The following is a 15,673-nucleotide window of genomic DNA, read 5'->3' on the forward strand; positions in this document are numbered from 1 at the left end:
AATATTTATGTATATATGTATATGTGTACATATATATACCTATATGTGTGTATATGAGGGATGGATGTATATACAGGCTTGCTGAATTGCTTTTTGAATGTTTTTTAAATTTAGTTGCAAGGTTTGGTTAGAAAAGCAGGCAATACAAAAACAAAAGAGTACTTTTTATTGTTTTGTTTTTGCAAGGCAAAAGGGGTTAACTGGCTTGCCCAAGGCCACATTATTAAGTGTCTGAGACTGGATTTGAACCCAGGTACTCCTGACTCCAGGGCCGGTGCTTTATCCACTGTGCCACCCAGCCGCCCCAAAAGACTACTTTTTAATGAATCAAATAATATTTTTCAAAATTTCCTCTTCCCATCACTGAATAATCAGCCAAAAAGAAGCTCTAGCTTGATCATTTATGAGCAGTTATGGACTGACAGCCCTTCCCTAGAGAAGAGACAGCTGACAGCCAGTGCACTAGTCTTTTTAAATATTATGAAAACTGTATTTCAACAGAATTCATCTCCTTTGCCATCCTATATATTTTATTTTAATTCATTTAAAATTACTATTCACAGAAATGGTCCTAAGGTCCCCTGGACCCGGGCTCCTGGACCCAGGCCAGGTTTAAGAATCGCTGCCTAGAATTCCTAACAAGAACTCAGCTACCGTATTTCTCCGAAAATAGGACACGGTCGTAGATTAATTTTTGCTCCCCAAAAGCCTTAAGGTTTATTTGCAGGGGATGCCTTATTTTTTTTTCATGTACAACAAACCTGCATTTATTCACGTGCAGAAATCTATTTTGAGCTTGAACCTCAGGAATATTGTTTGTAATTATCTATTAATACTTAAAAAAATCGGGCTAGGCTTATTTTCCGGATAATTCTTGCTTTCGGGGAAATACGGTTGTTCTATTCCTGGCGCGCCCGGAGCCGCGCGTGTCCTTGGCCGTGAGTCCTCTGGCCTCCGCCCGCCCCGCGGGAGTTTCCTCCGCTGTCCCGAGGGCGGGGCCCCTCGCAGGTGGGCGTGTCCGGAGCCGGGACTCCGGGAGGGCGGGGCGGAGGCGCGTGCGCAGTGGCGCCCGGCGCGAGGGGCCCGGAGGCCCCGCGGGGCCCGGAAGCCGGAAGCCGGGGCGGCGGGAGGTCGCAGGCGGTGCTGAGGCGCTTCGAGCGGGGCGGGGCCCGGGAGCCCTTCGTTACCGAGAGTCGAGTCCGCAGGATTCCAGCTGCTCCTCGGAGGGCCGCGAGCACAGCTGCCTCCTCCGCAACGCGTCCGGCGGCGGGCTCCACGGGGCGCCCGGGCCGGCAGCGACCGTCTCGAACGCGGACATTTTCGCGTCTCCGAGGCGCGAGGCCGTAGCCTGGCGTCGGTTGTCATAGCGACCGTTCCGGGCTGGAGGCGAGGCGGGCTCTGATTGGAGGAGCCGGAGGAGGGGGCGGGGCAAGTCCACGTCATCTCGTAAGCAAGAACCCGGATGCGGCCTTCTCGCGCCTCGGGGTCCAGTCACGTGGGCGCTGCCCCGGTGCCCGCGCGGGGGGCCGCTGCCCACCTGGAAACCCCGCGTGAACTAAGGCTCGGGCTTGTGTCCTGAGCTTGTTGGTCATGATTGTCGCCGCTGCCCGCAGTCACCCAGGGTGAGCCCGCCCGCACCTCAAGCCCGGGGCGGGGGGTTGGTTTTTTGGGGGGGTTTTGCAGGGTAAATGGGGTTGAGTGGCTCGCCCGGTCATTAATTAAACAAAGAGCTATGCACAACTTAGTAGCAAAAAAAGACAGAGATCTTAGTACACAGGAATCTTCTTTAGAAGTGTAGAGTCGTTTTTGTAGGTTTTTGCAAGGCAATGGGGTTAAAGTTTTATTTTGCCCAAAGTCACACAGCTAGGTGATTATTAAGGGTCTGAGGGCGGATTTGAACTCGGGTCCTCCTGACTCCAGGGCCCGTGCTCTATCCACCGCGCCACCTCGCCGCCCCTAAGCCGTGGTATTTTTTTAAAAATTATTTTCTTTAACAAATTGAGTTCCAAATTTTTCCACTGCTTCTCCTCCCCCACCTTCTGAGAAGGCCAGCCACAGGACGTCAGTTATCCGTGGGAAATCATGCAAGAGACATTTCCATATTAGTCATATTGCAAAAAAAAAAAAGGCAAGGAAAAATCTAGTCAAAAACTGTGCTTCAAGATGCATCGCAGAATTGGTCAGTTCTGCCTCTGGAGGTGGAAAGGAGTTTTCTCAAACTGTTTATATCTGGAGCCAAGAGGATCTGAGTTCAAATGCGACCGGTCCTGTGGGCAAATCACTCAACCCCATTGTCTCACCAAAAACAAACAAAAAAACCGATGTTTATAGTTAATATGGGGGCATGTTGGTATAAGACAAGTTATGCACTCACTTTTAACTTTAATCTAAATTAATAATACTAATAATATAGCATCTGTTATATAGGTATTATATGTAGGTTATATGTATATATGTGTGTATACATATACATCCAGATAGGTGGGTAGGGAGATAGAGAGATGATGGATGATAGATGGATAGATGATAGATAGATGACAAAAAGATGGATGGGTGATAGGTAGATCATAGATGATGGATGGATAGATAGATGATGGATGATAGATGATAGATAAATAAACAGGTAGATGATAGATGGATGGATGGATAGATAGATGGATGGATAGATGATAAAAAGATAGATACAGTCATGTGCCAAGTGCTTTATTCTCATTTTACCAGTGAGGAAACGGGAAAATAGAGCCCTGGGTTGCTCAGCTATGAAGCATCTGATGCTAGATTTGAACTCCTGTCTTCCTGAAGCCTGGCCTAAGCTCTATTCACTGTGTTGCTTACACAATAAAAAAAAAAATGCTACATTAAACCTTGGTGCCTAGGGATTGCTTGAAGATGTCTGAGGTGTAAATGCTCACTCTAAAAATTTAAGAATGGGCTCAACCCAGCACAATTATGACATTTCCTACAGGGTGTGCCCTAATGCAATCTTCTATCTTCATCTCATCAGCTTGAAGGTACCTTAGTAAATAAATTTCAACTCTCATGTCCTTATTTTTACAGATGGGGGAACTAAGCCCCAGAAAATAATGGAGTGGTCCAAGAGATAAAATTTGAACCCTGTTTCTTGGAACTTTTAAAAGTTCTGGGCATTCTACTACCCCAGGATACTTAATAAATTCTAGTCTTTTTGCTACTTTATGGCATAAAAATATGCCCTGCTGATCAAAATACCCTTTTTTTTTTCAAGGCAATGGGGTTAAGTGGCATGCCCAAGGCCACACAGCTAGGTAATTATTAAGTGTCTGAGACTGTATTTGAACTCAGGTACTCCTGACTCCAGGGCTGGTGCTCTATCCACTGCACCACCTAGCTGCCCCTAAAATACCCTTGGCCTAAGTCAGCCTCCTCTTAAAAATATTCTCATTTTCAGGAGCAATACAGATCCTCTGGCCACTCAAAGCACAGCCCTGCCCTTACTCTGCCCAACCAATTCAGCTTCAGCCCACACTCTTTCCACAATCACCTACTCAGGTACATTCCTAGCATCTCTCATGCCAAACGTAACCTTTAAGGAGGAGATGAAGAAATCTATTGTACCCATCCTGTAGGGTTTCTCATCCCTTATTAGGATTTTGGATTCTAACTGATGGTGTTAAAGTAGAAGGCCACACACCACACAGTGCTGGAAGAATTTCCAAATTAGTAAGTGTTCCTGGAATGTTTTCTGTGCAATGATTGATCAGATTTACACCGGTGTAACCGAATAACATGTGGTTGTATCACCTTTGCAATGTGGAATGCAGTTCTACTTTAAGCTGTGGTTTTTACAGAAAACTTTATTTGAGAGCAAAACTTACATATTCACTTATTTGTCATTCACTGAGTGGAAATTGTTAGATGCCTTTTTATTTTAACAGAATTTTTTAATAGTTATTGAGGCCATTTGTTTCTTATAAACTATCATTTCCCTATTCATCCTTTCCCCTCTTCCTCCTGTCCCCCTTCCCTCCAAATTTTCCTTGTAGCAAATATATTTTTTCTAATTTAGTTGATTTTAGAAAACTACCATTGTTTTCAAAGTATACTCAATTTCCAAATTTCCAGATTTTGTTCATATTATGGGGGCAAATTTTCTTCTCTCCTCATTGATTAAAAGCACTGACTTTGGAGTCCATGAATCTGGGTTGGAATCCCAGTTTCTTCTTGGGTAATCTTGGACTTTCTAGGTCTCCTTTTCTTCATTCATAAAATGAGAGGGTTGGATCAGGTGACTTCTAAGATTACTTTTTTTTAGGGTTTTTTTTTTTTTGGCGAGGCAAGGGTGTTAAATAGCTTGCCTGAGGCCACACAGCTAGGTAATTATTAAGTGTCTGAGACCGGATTTAAGTACTCCTGACTCCAGGGCCAGTGCTCTATCCACTGCTCCACCTAGCTGCCCTAAGATTACTTTTAAGTGCTAATAATCTTAATTGTGTAAATGTATAAATTGGAAATTTCTTAGAAAAAACTCAATGCATAAATAAGTGTAAATATAGCTCCTATTATTAATTTAGCTGTGAAATCTATGGAGAAGGGAAAATTTAGGACCAAGTCAGAGATAAAGAACATTGTGAAATGCAAAATAGATAATTTTGATTACATTAAGTTTAAATGTTTTTGTGGGGGCAGCTAGGTGGTGCAGTGGATAGAGCACTGGCCCTGGAGTCAGGAGGAACTGAGTTCAAATCCTGTTTCAGACAAAGCCCATTGCCTTAAATAAATAAAATAAAAAAAACATATGTCAATGCAACCCAAATTAGAAGGAAAGAAGAAAACTAGGAAATAATTTTTATAGTCAGTGTTTCTGAAAAAGGTCTCATGTCTAAAATATATAGGGAACTTAATCAAATCTATAAGAATACAAGTCATTCCTCAACTGATTAATGGTCAAAGGATATGAACAGGTAGTTTTCAAATGAAGTAAATCTATCTAGAGTCATATGAAAAATGCTCAAATAGAGAAATGCAAATTAAAAGACCTCTGGGGTATCTCCTCACACCTATTAGATTGGCTAATATGAGAGAAAAGGAAAATGATAAATATTGTAAAAGATATGAAAAAAATGGAACATTAATGCATTGCTGGTGGAGTTGTGAATTGATCCAGCCATTCTGGAGAGCAATTTGGAACTATGCCCAAAAGACAATAAAAATCTGCATACCTTTTGATCCCAGAAATACCACTACTAGATCTATATCCCAAAAGAGATCAGGAAAAAGGGAAAAGGACCCACATGTACAAAAGTATTTATAGCAACTCTTTGTGTATGATGGTAAAAAATTGGATCTTGTGGGAATGCCCATCAATTGAGGAATGGCTGAACAAGTTGTGATGTATGAATTTAATGGAATACTGTTGCTCTGTTAGACATGATGAGCCGGCAGATTTCAGAAAAACTTGGGAAAACTTACATGAACTGATGCTAAGCGAAGGGAAAGAACCAGAAAAACACTGCACACAGTAGCAGCAACATTGTGTAATGATCCGCTATGAGAGACTTAGCTCTTCTCAGCAATACAGTGATCAAAGTTGATTCTAAGTATTGTGATGGACAATGCTAACCACCTCTAGAAAAAGAACTAATGGAATCCATATGCAAATTGAAGCATATTACTTTCACTTTTTTTAATTTTTCCTTTCTTGCATTTTTCCCATGTGTTCTGATTCTCCTTTCACAACATGACTAATGTGAAAATATATTTAACATGATTGTACATGTATAATCTATATCAGATTGCTATCTTGGGAAGGACTATCTTTGCATGTAGTTGGAAAAAAATAAAATATTAAGGAAAAAAAGAAACATAATTGAGAAATATTTGACAAAAAACAAAAATACAACATTGAAAAATGTAATATCTTCTATTATAATGGCTACCTTTCGAATTAAGAGTAAAGATGAAAATGAGAACTTAACCAAAACTACAATTAGTTATCATCAGTAAAGATGATAGATGATTTTCTTCAAGAAAATTTTTAATTTTCACAGACATATATACATGTTAAACTCTTATAAAATCCTCTTTTAGCTATATATATATATACATATATGTAGAAAGCTTTCTCCCTTGTGGAAAACATAAAAAAAAATTTCCAAATCACTTTGGAATTAAGATGGAATCCAAATTCCCCAAATATGGAATTCAGTGTCCCAGCATATATGAATTTTCAGTTTTGGCCCCTTATTAAAAAGATCCTCAGGCCCTTTACACATACAATATTTCACAAGATTTGGTTGAACTAAATTATTAAACTATGTTTTGTTATCTTAAGTGTTTTTTGATCATTAGAAATAGACTAAAATTTTTAAAATTAGTTATTCTAAGTTGTAAAATGTTAATCTTGTGAAGACTTGAAACTAAACTGTGATATCCTGTTGACTAGTTTGCTATTTCAGTCCTGCCTGACTCTTCATGACCCCATTTAGGGTTTCTTGGCAAAGATCCTGGAGAGGTTTGCCATTTCCTTCTCCTGCTCATTTAACAGATGAGGAAACTGAGGCAAACAGGGGTTAAATGATTTACCCAGGATCACACAGCTGGTAAGTTTTAAGCCAGATTTGAACTCAAGAAGATGAGTCCAGATCTAGCACTCTATCCACTGCACCACTTAGTTACCCATTTTGTTATTGCAATTATAAATTAATGGTATCAAAACTGGAGGCAACTCCCAGCCCATTCCATGAGTCATTGGGTCAATAATTCATGGAGCTCTATTGATTGATTTTGACAACATAGTTAAACATACACAAATACAAATTCTGCTCAGTACTCTTTAAGTTACACTATAACACTTTAAAGAAATTCAGTCATAAATATTTACTTATCTGGATTGAGATGAAATTAAATCTAATTTCCATATTCAAATGCAATATACAAATATTCATTTCTGCATTTTTCTGTACTGCCCAGACAGAGGCAATGAAATACCAGGGAGCTTAGTTCTCAAATTTGGTACTGATTTCATATATAGATGATGTTTATCCTGTGAGAGTTGGAGTAAGTCATTCACCCTTGGTAAACCTTGTTTTCTTTATTTTTAAAATAAGGTGGTAGGACACAGTGCTGGGCAAGTAGTATATATTTAAGACTTGATTGATTGATGACCTTGAAGGTCCTGTCCAGTCTTATGATTCTAAGATGTCTAAAAAGTATTCCTATTAGACCAGTTTTCATGTTAGTACAGAACTGGACTGTAACTGCCAAGTAAGTTAGCTTCTCATCTGTTGGGGCAAGTATTGTTCAATTGTTTCTGACTCTTTGTAATCCCATTTGGGGTTTCTTGGTAGAGATACTGGAGCAGTTTGCCATTTCCTTCTCCAGCTCATTTTAGAGGTAAGGAAACTGAGGCAGACAGGCTTAAATGACTTGTCCAGGGTCATACCTCTAGAAAGTGTCTGAGGCCAAATTTGAACTCAGGAAAATGAGTCTTCTACCCAGCATTCTGTACTCTTTGCCATCTAACTGCCCTGGAAGAAGTATTATGTGCAACAAATTGGGGAAATTAGAGAATGATTGGGATTGAAACAGCTAAGTGTTATTATTAAATTCAAGTGTATTTAAGATCACATTAAATTCAGTGACCTACTCCATTCAGAAACAACTTTATAAAATTATCATTCTTTAAATGATGAAAATCACAGGAACATAAATGACCATTATTTTATATTTCAAACCAATAAAATTTAGTTTTTTAAAACTTGCATCTACTCTGAAGCAACTTTTCATGTGTTATGCATATTTGCATGGGAATATTTTATGATTATTAATAGTAAGAAATTAAGTAGCATGAGGATTTGATTTAAATTTAAGTGCTGACTCTAAAAACCTATCATTTAAATTTTTTATTCTGGTATGGATAAGTTCTATGGTCCAATAAAAACCCTGAGAATTCAGGCTAGGTTTACCATTTAAATTCCTTCAGCATAGTCATTACATGAAAAGTGTTTGTTTTTCTTTTATCTCCAGCTATAATCTCTGGTTATGTGGGGTTGGCTGAGTTATGTGAATCTGTGTTATGTCATGCTCCATCCATATGCCAATTTTCTCAAAATAAGGGGTTTGGAATGGAAATAGTAGGCTCAGAAACCAGGGAGGTATAAATGCCTGTATTACATAAATGTCACTAAATCCTTTATGAAAAGTATCCAGAATGAGATCATTGTTCGTGTTGCAACGAAAAGAATGCCTGCACCTTCCTAAAAAGCATGGCAGTGATGGTTTGCCACCTGGAAGGAGTCAGATGAAGTCCACAAGGGATTCTGGTTGTTGCTCTTTAAAAGGAACTTGGGTTTGATGTAGGACTCGGGCACTGCCAATTACTTTACAAGGTATTCTAAAAAACTTTCTGCTTAAAACTTTAATAACACTGACTTTTTTCCTTCAACCTCTAATAAAATTTTAGTCAATAGTATCATTCATATACATTTTTGATACTTCTGATATCATTCTGCATCATTTCATATAAATCTTTCCATCTTTCCTGTGGGAACCGTATTGTTTAAGCCCCATGCTTGTTCAAAGGAGGACTTAAATTTATATGCTGCTAAGAAATCTCAGATCCATCCTAGTTCTTTAAATGGGAAAATTTCCAGTGCCTAGGAAAATGATGGGCTTACAATAACTCAGTAGGGTTTTTTTTTGGTTGATTATAATTCATTGTCTTCTTGTTATCAAATACTTTTTATTTGCTTATTGGTGCTGATGACGTTTGTCCTTCAGGTGATATTATGACAAGCACATGAATTGGATTTGAGTGAGGGATGCTCTGCTAAGTTACCAGCCTTACTTTATCCTCCAGAGCAGTCCAGTGGCCAGATATTAGTCAGGACTACTAAAGATGGCCCTGGATGCCAGAGTTAAGCAACTTGCCCAAGGTCACACAGCTAGTAAGTGGCAAATGTCTGAGACTGGATTCGAACTCTTGTCCTCCTGACTCAAAGATCAGTGCTCTATCCAGTGTACCACCTAACTTCCAGATTATTGATGCTACCCTCAGAATAACCCTGCTGCATGTAAGATTTCAGCATGTATCTTGGGGTACAGCAAGTTCCAATGGGGAACCAGCACCATTATGCCAAAGGTCATGTGATTTTTTGACTTTTGAAGTGAAAGTTTTCCTCACCATTACCTTAAACCATTTTCAAATAGGGGAAAGGATATGTGTGTGTGTGGGGGGGGAAATGTTACAAATAGCAGAAAGATGACAAATACACTGGGATGTTATTGCGCTTTTTCCTCAGCTATAGCAAATTGCATTTCAAGTAGTGAGTAAAGTGATCATTACCCACTTATTTATCCCAGACAACCAAAAGAACATAATTAAAGGACTTATTATTACCCTCCCTCCTCAATGTTAGCTTAGGCACCAGCCCAGGAAACATCTCTAAAGTAGAAGCGTTTATTAACATCTTGTATAGTAAGTAATGTCTGTTGATGGGATGGCAGCCAAGGATCTATGCTGAATATGACCTAAAAAACCTGGAATTCAGATGTCAGGCAACCTTAACTATGTGGAACACATAGAAAGAAAAACGACTGACCTCTAAGCAGCCAAAAAAGTCTGTACTTTAAAGCCTCTATCCTTTATTCTCACTAAGGAATGACTCTTAGTTCTTGACTCAAGTACACATGATGCCTACATTCTATAATGTTTTAATAAAGCTGACTCGCTGGGCTCTGTGCCCACAGAAGATCTGAAGTAACAAGTTAGAAAGAAGTCTCAGGGCAATTGCACCGACAGCTTCATAAAGTAATGATAATTGTGCCTTTCTCACTGTCTCTTTTCCCTGAGTTTGGGGTACTGGGACAGTGACCACAAGAATCAAGGAGTGAAATGATGATACGGCATCAGGTGAGACTGCCCAAGGGAAAAGGAAGCAAGAAAAATGGCAGGCACTACCCAGTTGGTTGGGTTGACTCCAGACTTCACTCATTTGGATCTCTATTAGCTGCTACCAGATGAGGTCAATAAATTCCTGCTACCAACCAGACAAACCAGCAAACCTTTTGAGTTCCAGTTCATGTTGGCCCCACATTCCATTCTCCTAGGCCATGACTGAGCCAAGACCTTGATTCCTGGGTTGTACCTAATGACCAATTCTGTGGGAAGAATGAGTCATATGTACTATGGGAACTGTATTGTTTTACCCCCTTGCTTGTTTGAGGGAGGATTTAAATGTGAACTCTCAGGTCTAGCTCAGTCCCTTAAATGGGAGAATTTCCAGGTTCTAAGAAAATGATGGGCTTAAATAGCTCAGTAGAGTTTTGTTGATTGTAATTCCTAGTTATCAAGTACTATTTATTTATGTATTGATGCTTCACTAAGAGGAAAGCTATTTCCAAAGGATATGGAGTCAGCCGATGAGTGGAAGCTCAGAGTTCAATTTTGACTTCATTAGATGCATGAACCCACAGGTCCCTAGATCAACTGACAACTTCTTATAGTGAGAGGGAGAACCAAAAGATAGAGGGTCTGGGACTCTTTAGTAACCCCAGAAAGCAGGGGACTTACTCAATACCTCTACCCTCAAAGACTTATATAAATAATAATGAGAGCTAGCTTTATATAGCACTTTAAAGTTTGCAAAATGCTTTATATCTTAACTACTTTGAACCTAAGATAGTGTTGGGACCCCCCCCCCCCCCCAAGCAACTGGCCATCAGTGCCACCTAGTAGTTAAATGAGAATAAATTCTATTTATGTAGCACTTTCGGCTTTAAATGACATCTTTAAAAACATTTAATCTTCGAAATAAATACTGTAAGGTAGGCTGTGCGAGCATTTTTATTCCCTCTTTACAGATAAGTAGACTAAGATTCAGTAAGGTTTTATAAAGCAGACAATTATTTCTGACAGAAGAGAAGGGGGGGAAAATAGCTAAAAGCACTTTGAAACTGTTTGTTTGATGACTAGATATTGTAGGCCAGTTACATGCTTCTCTTAATCCATAAGATCTCTACTTACTGCACTATGCTTGATGTTCAAAATGTTCTCAAGCCAACAAAAAGAATTAAATTATATCCAGTGTGCTATTTTTAGTAAGACAGAGACAGTCTTTATTCAACAATTGGAGAATGTATAAATTATGACACATAAAAGAATGTCACAGTGCTATCATAAGTGATAAACATGAAACATAGCAAGAAATATGGAAATACCTAGATGAGGTGATGGAGAATAAAATCAGAAGAAACAAAAATGTATATGGGGTAGCTAGGTGATACAGTGGATGGAGCACTGGCCCTGGAGTCAGAGGACCTGAGTTCAAATGTGGCCTCAGATACCTCTTAGCTATGTGATCTTGGGCAAATCATACACACACACATACATACATACACATACATACACATACAATACATTTGTATACACACACATATATGAATGGAGGAATGAATGAATAACCAGAATCACTAAAACTATATTAGAAAATGAAGAACAAAAGACAAATGAAGAAAAAGCCAGGCCAGATGTGGCACAGTCTCAGAAATTTTGCTTTTTGTTGTTGTCTTTGGTAACACATGAAACAAGGAATAAATAAAAGATCATGCTCAATTTTAGATGCCTCCTTTCTCCTTTTCCACTGTAACAGTGATGGAAAAGAAGGAAATAGAGTTCCAAGAATTATGCAGAATTTAGATCATCAGCAAACTTTAATACCCTATCTATGAAATCATTGTACAGTGACTGAAGGAACATATTGCTGGAGGAGCTGAATCATACCAATCTTTGCATTCTGGCTATAAATGAAACCAGAAGGAAACAAAAAAAGGAAGTTGAAGCTAAAGGAAGGATTATTTATATGGCATCTATGATGCCAACTTAAGGGAGTTGGTGGACTGGGCTTTGCCACATACTAAAGAGTAACTAGGAGTGTTATTTTATGGGATATTTAGTCCCATGTCTTGTTGTACATGTATTGTAGAAATATTTGCAGAAAGACCACCATGAACATAATTTCATCTTATCTATCAACAATGGATGCTGGGGACAAAATGGAAGAGAAATTCTATGAACTTGATAAGACCTTTTGGGTGAAATCAATATAGTGACTTCAGTGTGAGAGTGGGAAAAAGGTAAAGACAGAAATGTGTAGAAAGAAGAAATTAAAGAAGCCAAAGATCTATAGTTTCACAGAAGAAGAATGTTATGATATAAAATAAATATACATGCATATATATGATATAAAATTTAATAAATCATCAGCATTTTAGACATTTAAATTTTTTGCTTAGTATTTTTATTTTTATTATTTTTTGAATTTTATAATTTTTCCCCTAGTCTCGCTTCCTTACCCCCCATGCCCCACAGAAGGCAGTCTGATAGTCTTTGCATTGTTTCCATGCTATTCATTGATCAAAATTGAATGTGTTGAAAGAGAAATCATATCCTTAAGAAAAAATAAAATATAAGAGATAGCAAACTTACATAATAAGATACCTTTTTAAAAACATTAATGGTAATAGTCTTTGGTTTTTGTTTAATTAGTACTTTTTTTTTAGTTTTTGTTTAGTGTTTTTTAGTTTTAGCATTTATTTTACCTGTACAAATCATTTTTTCACAATTGTTTTTAAAACTTTGAGTTCCAGATTCTCTCCCTTTCTCCCTCCCCACACCCCACTCTCACTGAGAAGGTGAATGCTTTCTTTTTAAAAAAGAAGTGGTAAGGTGCTGGACATGGTGAGTAAGAAATGAAGATCATAAGGAATGAAATAAATTCTAATTTGACAGGTAAACATTTGTTATTTATGTGAAAGTCACCCAGGCCCTGAGATATATATCTGTTGACTTTTCAGATCACAGAGATAAATTCAGAATTTGTAAAAAAAAAGAAAGAAAGAATGAATGAATAAGATATAAAGTGCAATTAAAATTATTGAACTCTTGGTTATTTAAATAAGTTGAAAATAAAAAAGGAAAATGAATAACAGAATTGAAACTAATATGTACTGTAATAGTTTCATCCAGCGGTTTAAACAGTATAAAATAATTGCAGCAGCAGGGAGGCCAAAGGAGTCCAGAAAATAGTCAATAAACATGTGCCCAAAGGGAAAAAGATAACTACAATGATTTAAAATATAAATTCATTTGTAAGATCATATGAAGAAGGATGATGGATGATTATAAGCAGTATTATTTTATAAAGTAGAGAGAAGCAGTAGAAGGTAAAAACAGTTTAAAGAATGCATGGCAAACTAACCAACTAAACAAAATCTTCCCAGGTGCATTTAAAGATGAAAAAGCAAAGTACTACAAACAGAAGAAAATGAGAAGTATATGCTAAAGTCATTTTTGCCAACTTTTTTTTTTTACATTTTACAGTTTTTGTCATTTTATAGTAGAACCGTCACTTTTGGACCTTAATATCAACGTCCCCTTAGATAAAAGAGCAAAGTCAAGAAAAGCAGCAAGATTTGATGAAGGAGATCTGCATTAGAGACAATGCAATTATGAAGATATTTAGGGACCAATATTAAAAGTATCTAAAGAGGGGAAAATATACAGACCTATTTATGGATTAGATTATCTCTAAGGATCCTCTTAGTTCAGACATTTAATAGAAATAGTCTCTAAGGAGCTGACAGGTTCCCAAGAAATCTGCAACTGGGATTGAGCATTTTTAAGAGATGCTTTTTTTTCGTAATTAGCAACCATAACCACAATGGGATCTTAAGACTGCTGGGTGATACAATGGATAGAGTTTTGGACCTGGAGTCTATAATAATCATACTAATAATCATACTTAATATTTATATACTACCTAGTATATAACATATACTATGTTAAGTGCTTTATAATTATTATCTCAACTACTCCTAAACACAAACTTGGAAATATGTTATTATTAGCCTTATTTTACAGGTGAAGAAACTGAGGTAAACAAATGGATTTTCCCATGGTCACACATCTAAGACCAAGTCTTCTTGACACCTAGTTCAAGTGCTTTATTCACCGTCCCATCTATCCATATATCTATTTGCATCTCTATATATTTATAAAGAGATAGAGCCATATGTGCATATAGATGCATGTGTATATGTATTATGTATATTTGTATTATGATTATTATTACATCAGAATTATACCTCATGAGACAGATATAGATTTCATGAAGCATAATACTGTTGTATTAATATAGCTGTGTGTGCCTATATATATCTATATGTGTGTACACATACACAGTTTTTATATGCATGTCTACACATACATGCATATATGTTAAATTCTAATCATCAGGCCATATCATACACAGACATTCAATAGGTCATAAATTTTTATAAACTGTTATGTTGTGTTGCACAGTTTCCATTAATATATTCTACGTTAATTACCACCCTTGGGCTCCTTAAGGATAATCTCTGCAGTTTCTAGAGATAGTCACCTCGTCATGAATTAACATCAAAAACCCTTTGATTTCTATAATCAAATCTACATGAATTAGTCATTTGTTCACTTTCTCTGCAGCAATCTTGCTGGCCAAGTTCATACAGATGTCACTCCTTGAGGGTCTTTTGGTTCCATTCTTAGATCTCAGCTGTTTAGAAGCTTTCCTTCCAGATGGAAACTACTTGTATTTGCAGTCAACCAATTCAGGGGTATGATTATGTTATCAGCCTTGACTACTGCTAAGTGAGATAATATTTGCTTGTTCCAAAAGTATTTCCATAGGTTTTTTTTTTACCTTTGTATCATGTGCTTTAAGAGTATCTATTTAATTTTCTACTTCTCTGTAAAGAAGTACTAAATCTTTCTATGGCAACTTTATCTGACATAACTCTATGTTTCATTAATATTATATGGGTTTTTTTAGGATACTTTTCAAATCCATAATGGTCCCTTTCATAGTTTTATTTATAGTATAGAATATTCCCCAAAATCTTGGTATCATTTTAAGTTATAAAAACTGAGCTTCACATTATACTAAGACTTTGATTAGACAAACATTAATACAATTCATATCATTAGTAGTATTAACTGTCATTTGCATAGCATTTTGTTTTGCAAATATATACAAACACACACACACACACACACACACACACACACACACACACACACAACCATATGAGATCTTAACCAGTGAGGTAAGCACTATGATTGTCTCCATTTTGCTTATAAGGAAAACACTTATTATTTGATCAAAGATCTTTTTATTTTGTTATCCTTTTTATAAAATGAGCTAAAGAAAGGGCAGCTAGGTGGTACAGTGGATAGAGCACTGGTCCTGGAGTTAGGAGGGCCTGAGTTCAAATGTGGTCTCAGACATTTGATACTAGCTGTGTGATCTTGGGCAGGGCATTTAATCCCACTGCCTCACAAAAAAAAAAAATTAAAGAACCAAAGAAAATGAGTAAAGACAAAGTAGTGGGTGATCTTAGCCCAGGGGCTAAGTATATACACAAATTAGAAAAAGTACCAGATTGGGAGTCAGGAAGCCAGAATTCTATCTTATGAAGATACCTTATGAAGCCATGGGCAAATCATTTTACCACTATGGGTCTCAGCTCCATCATTTGTAAAATCAGGGATTGGGTTAATTTCTTTGAATTTCTCTTCAATTTTAACACTCTAAGACTATGATTCATAAGACTCTGAATAGAATTTCTTTCCAAATGGTATCAACAAATGATCTAAAAC

The 15,673-nt window shown here is 37.4% G+C and overlaps 1 protein-coding gene and 1 long non-coding RNA gene across 7 annotated transcripts in view; one reads left to right on the top strand and one right to left on the bottom strand.

Moving 5' to 3' along the window:
• Positions 1-1,334, bottom strand: part of C7H10orf67 (chromosome 7 C10orf67 homolog) — a 142,027-nt gene extending 140,693 nt beyond the window's left edge. For all 3 annotated transcript variants that reach the window (XM_074192993.1, XM_074192992.1, XM_074192994.1), the window contains exon 1: positions 1,188-1,334. In XM_074192993.1, coding sequence (XP_074049094.1) covers positions 1,188-1,318 — 131 coding nt within the window. In that variant the 5' untranslated portion in view covers positions 1,319-1,334. The remainder of the gene's footprint in view (positions 1-1,187) is intronic.
• Positions 1,335-1,496: 162 nt separating this feature from the next.
• LOC141492581 (uncharacterized) overlaps positions 1,497-15,673 on the top strand; it is a 115,624-nt gene continuing 101,447 nt past the window's right edge. For all 4 annotated transcript variants that reach the window (XR_012469968.1, XR_012469969.1, XR_012469970.1 and 1 more), the window contains exon 1: positions 1,497-1,622. This is a non-coding gene — a long non-coding RNA (uncharacterized LOC141492581). The remainder of the gene's footprint in view (positions 1,623-15,673) is intronic.

Source organism: Macrotis lagotis, chromosome 7 (assembly GCF_037893015.1).
Source record: "Macrotis lagotis isolate mMagLag1 chromosome 7, bilby.v1.9.chrom.fasta, whole genome shotgun sequence".
In the NCBI taxonomy this organism is placed as follows: Eukaryota; Metazoa; Chordata; class Mammalia; order Peramelemorphia; family Peramelidae; genus Macrotis; species Macrotis lagotis.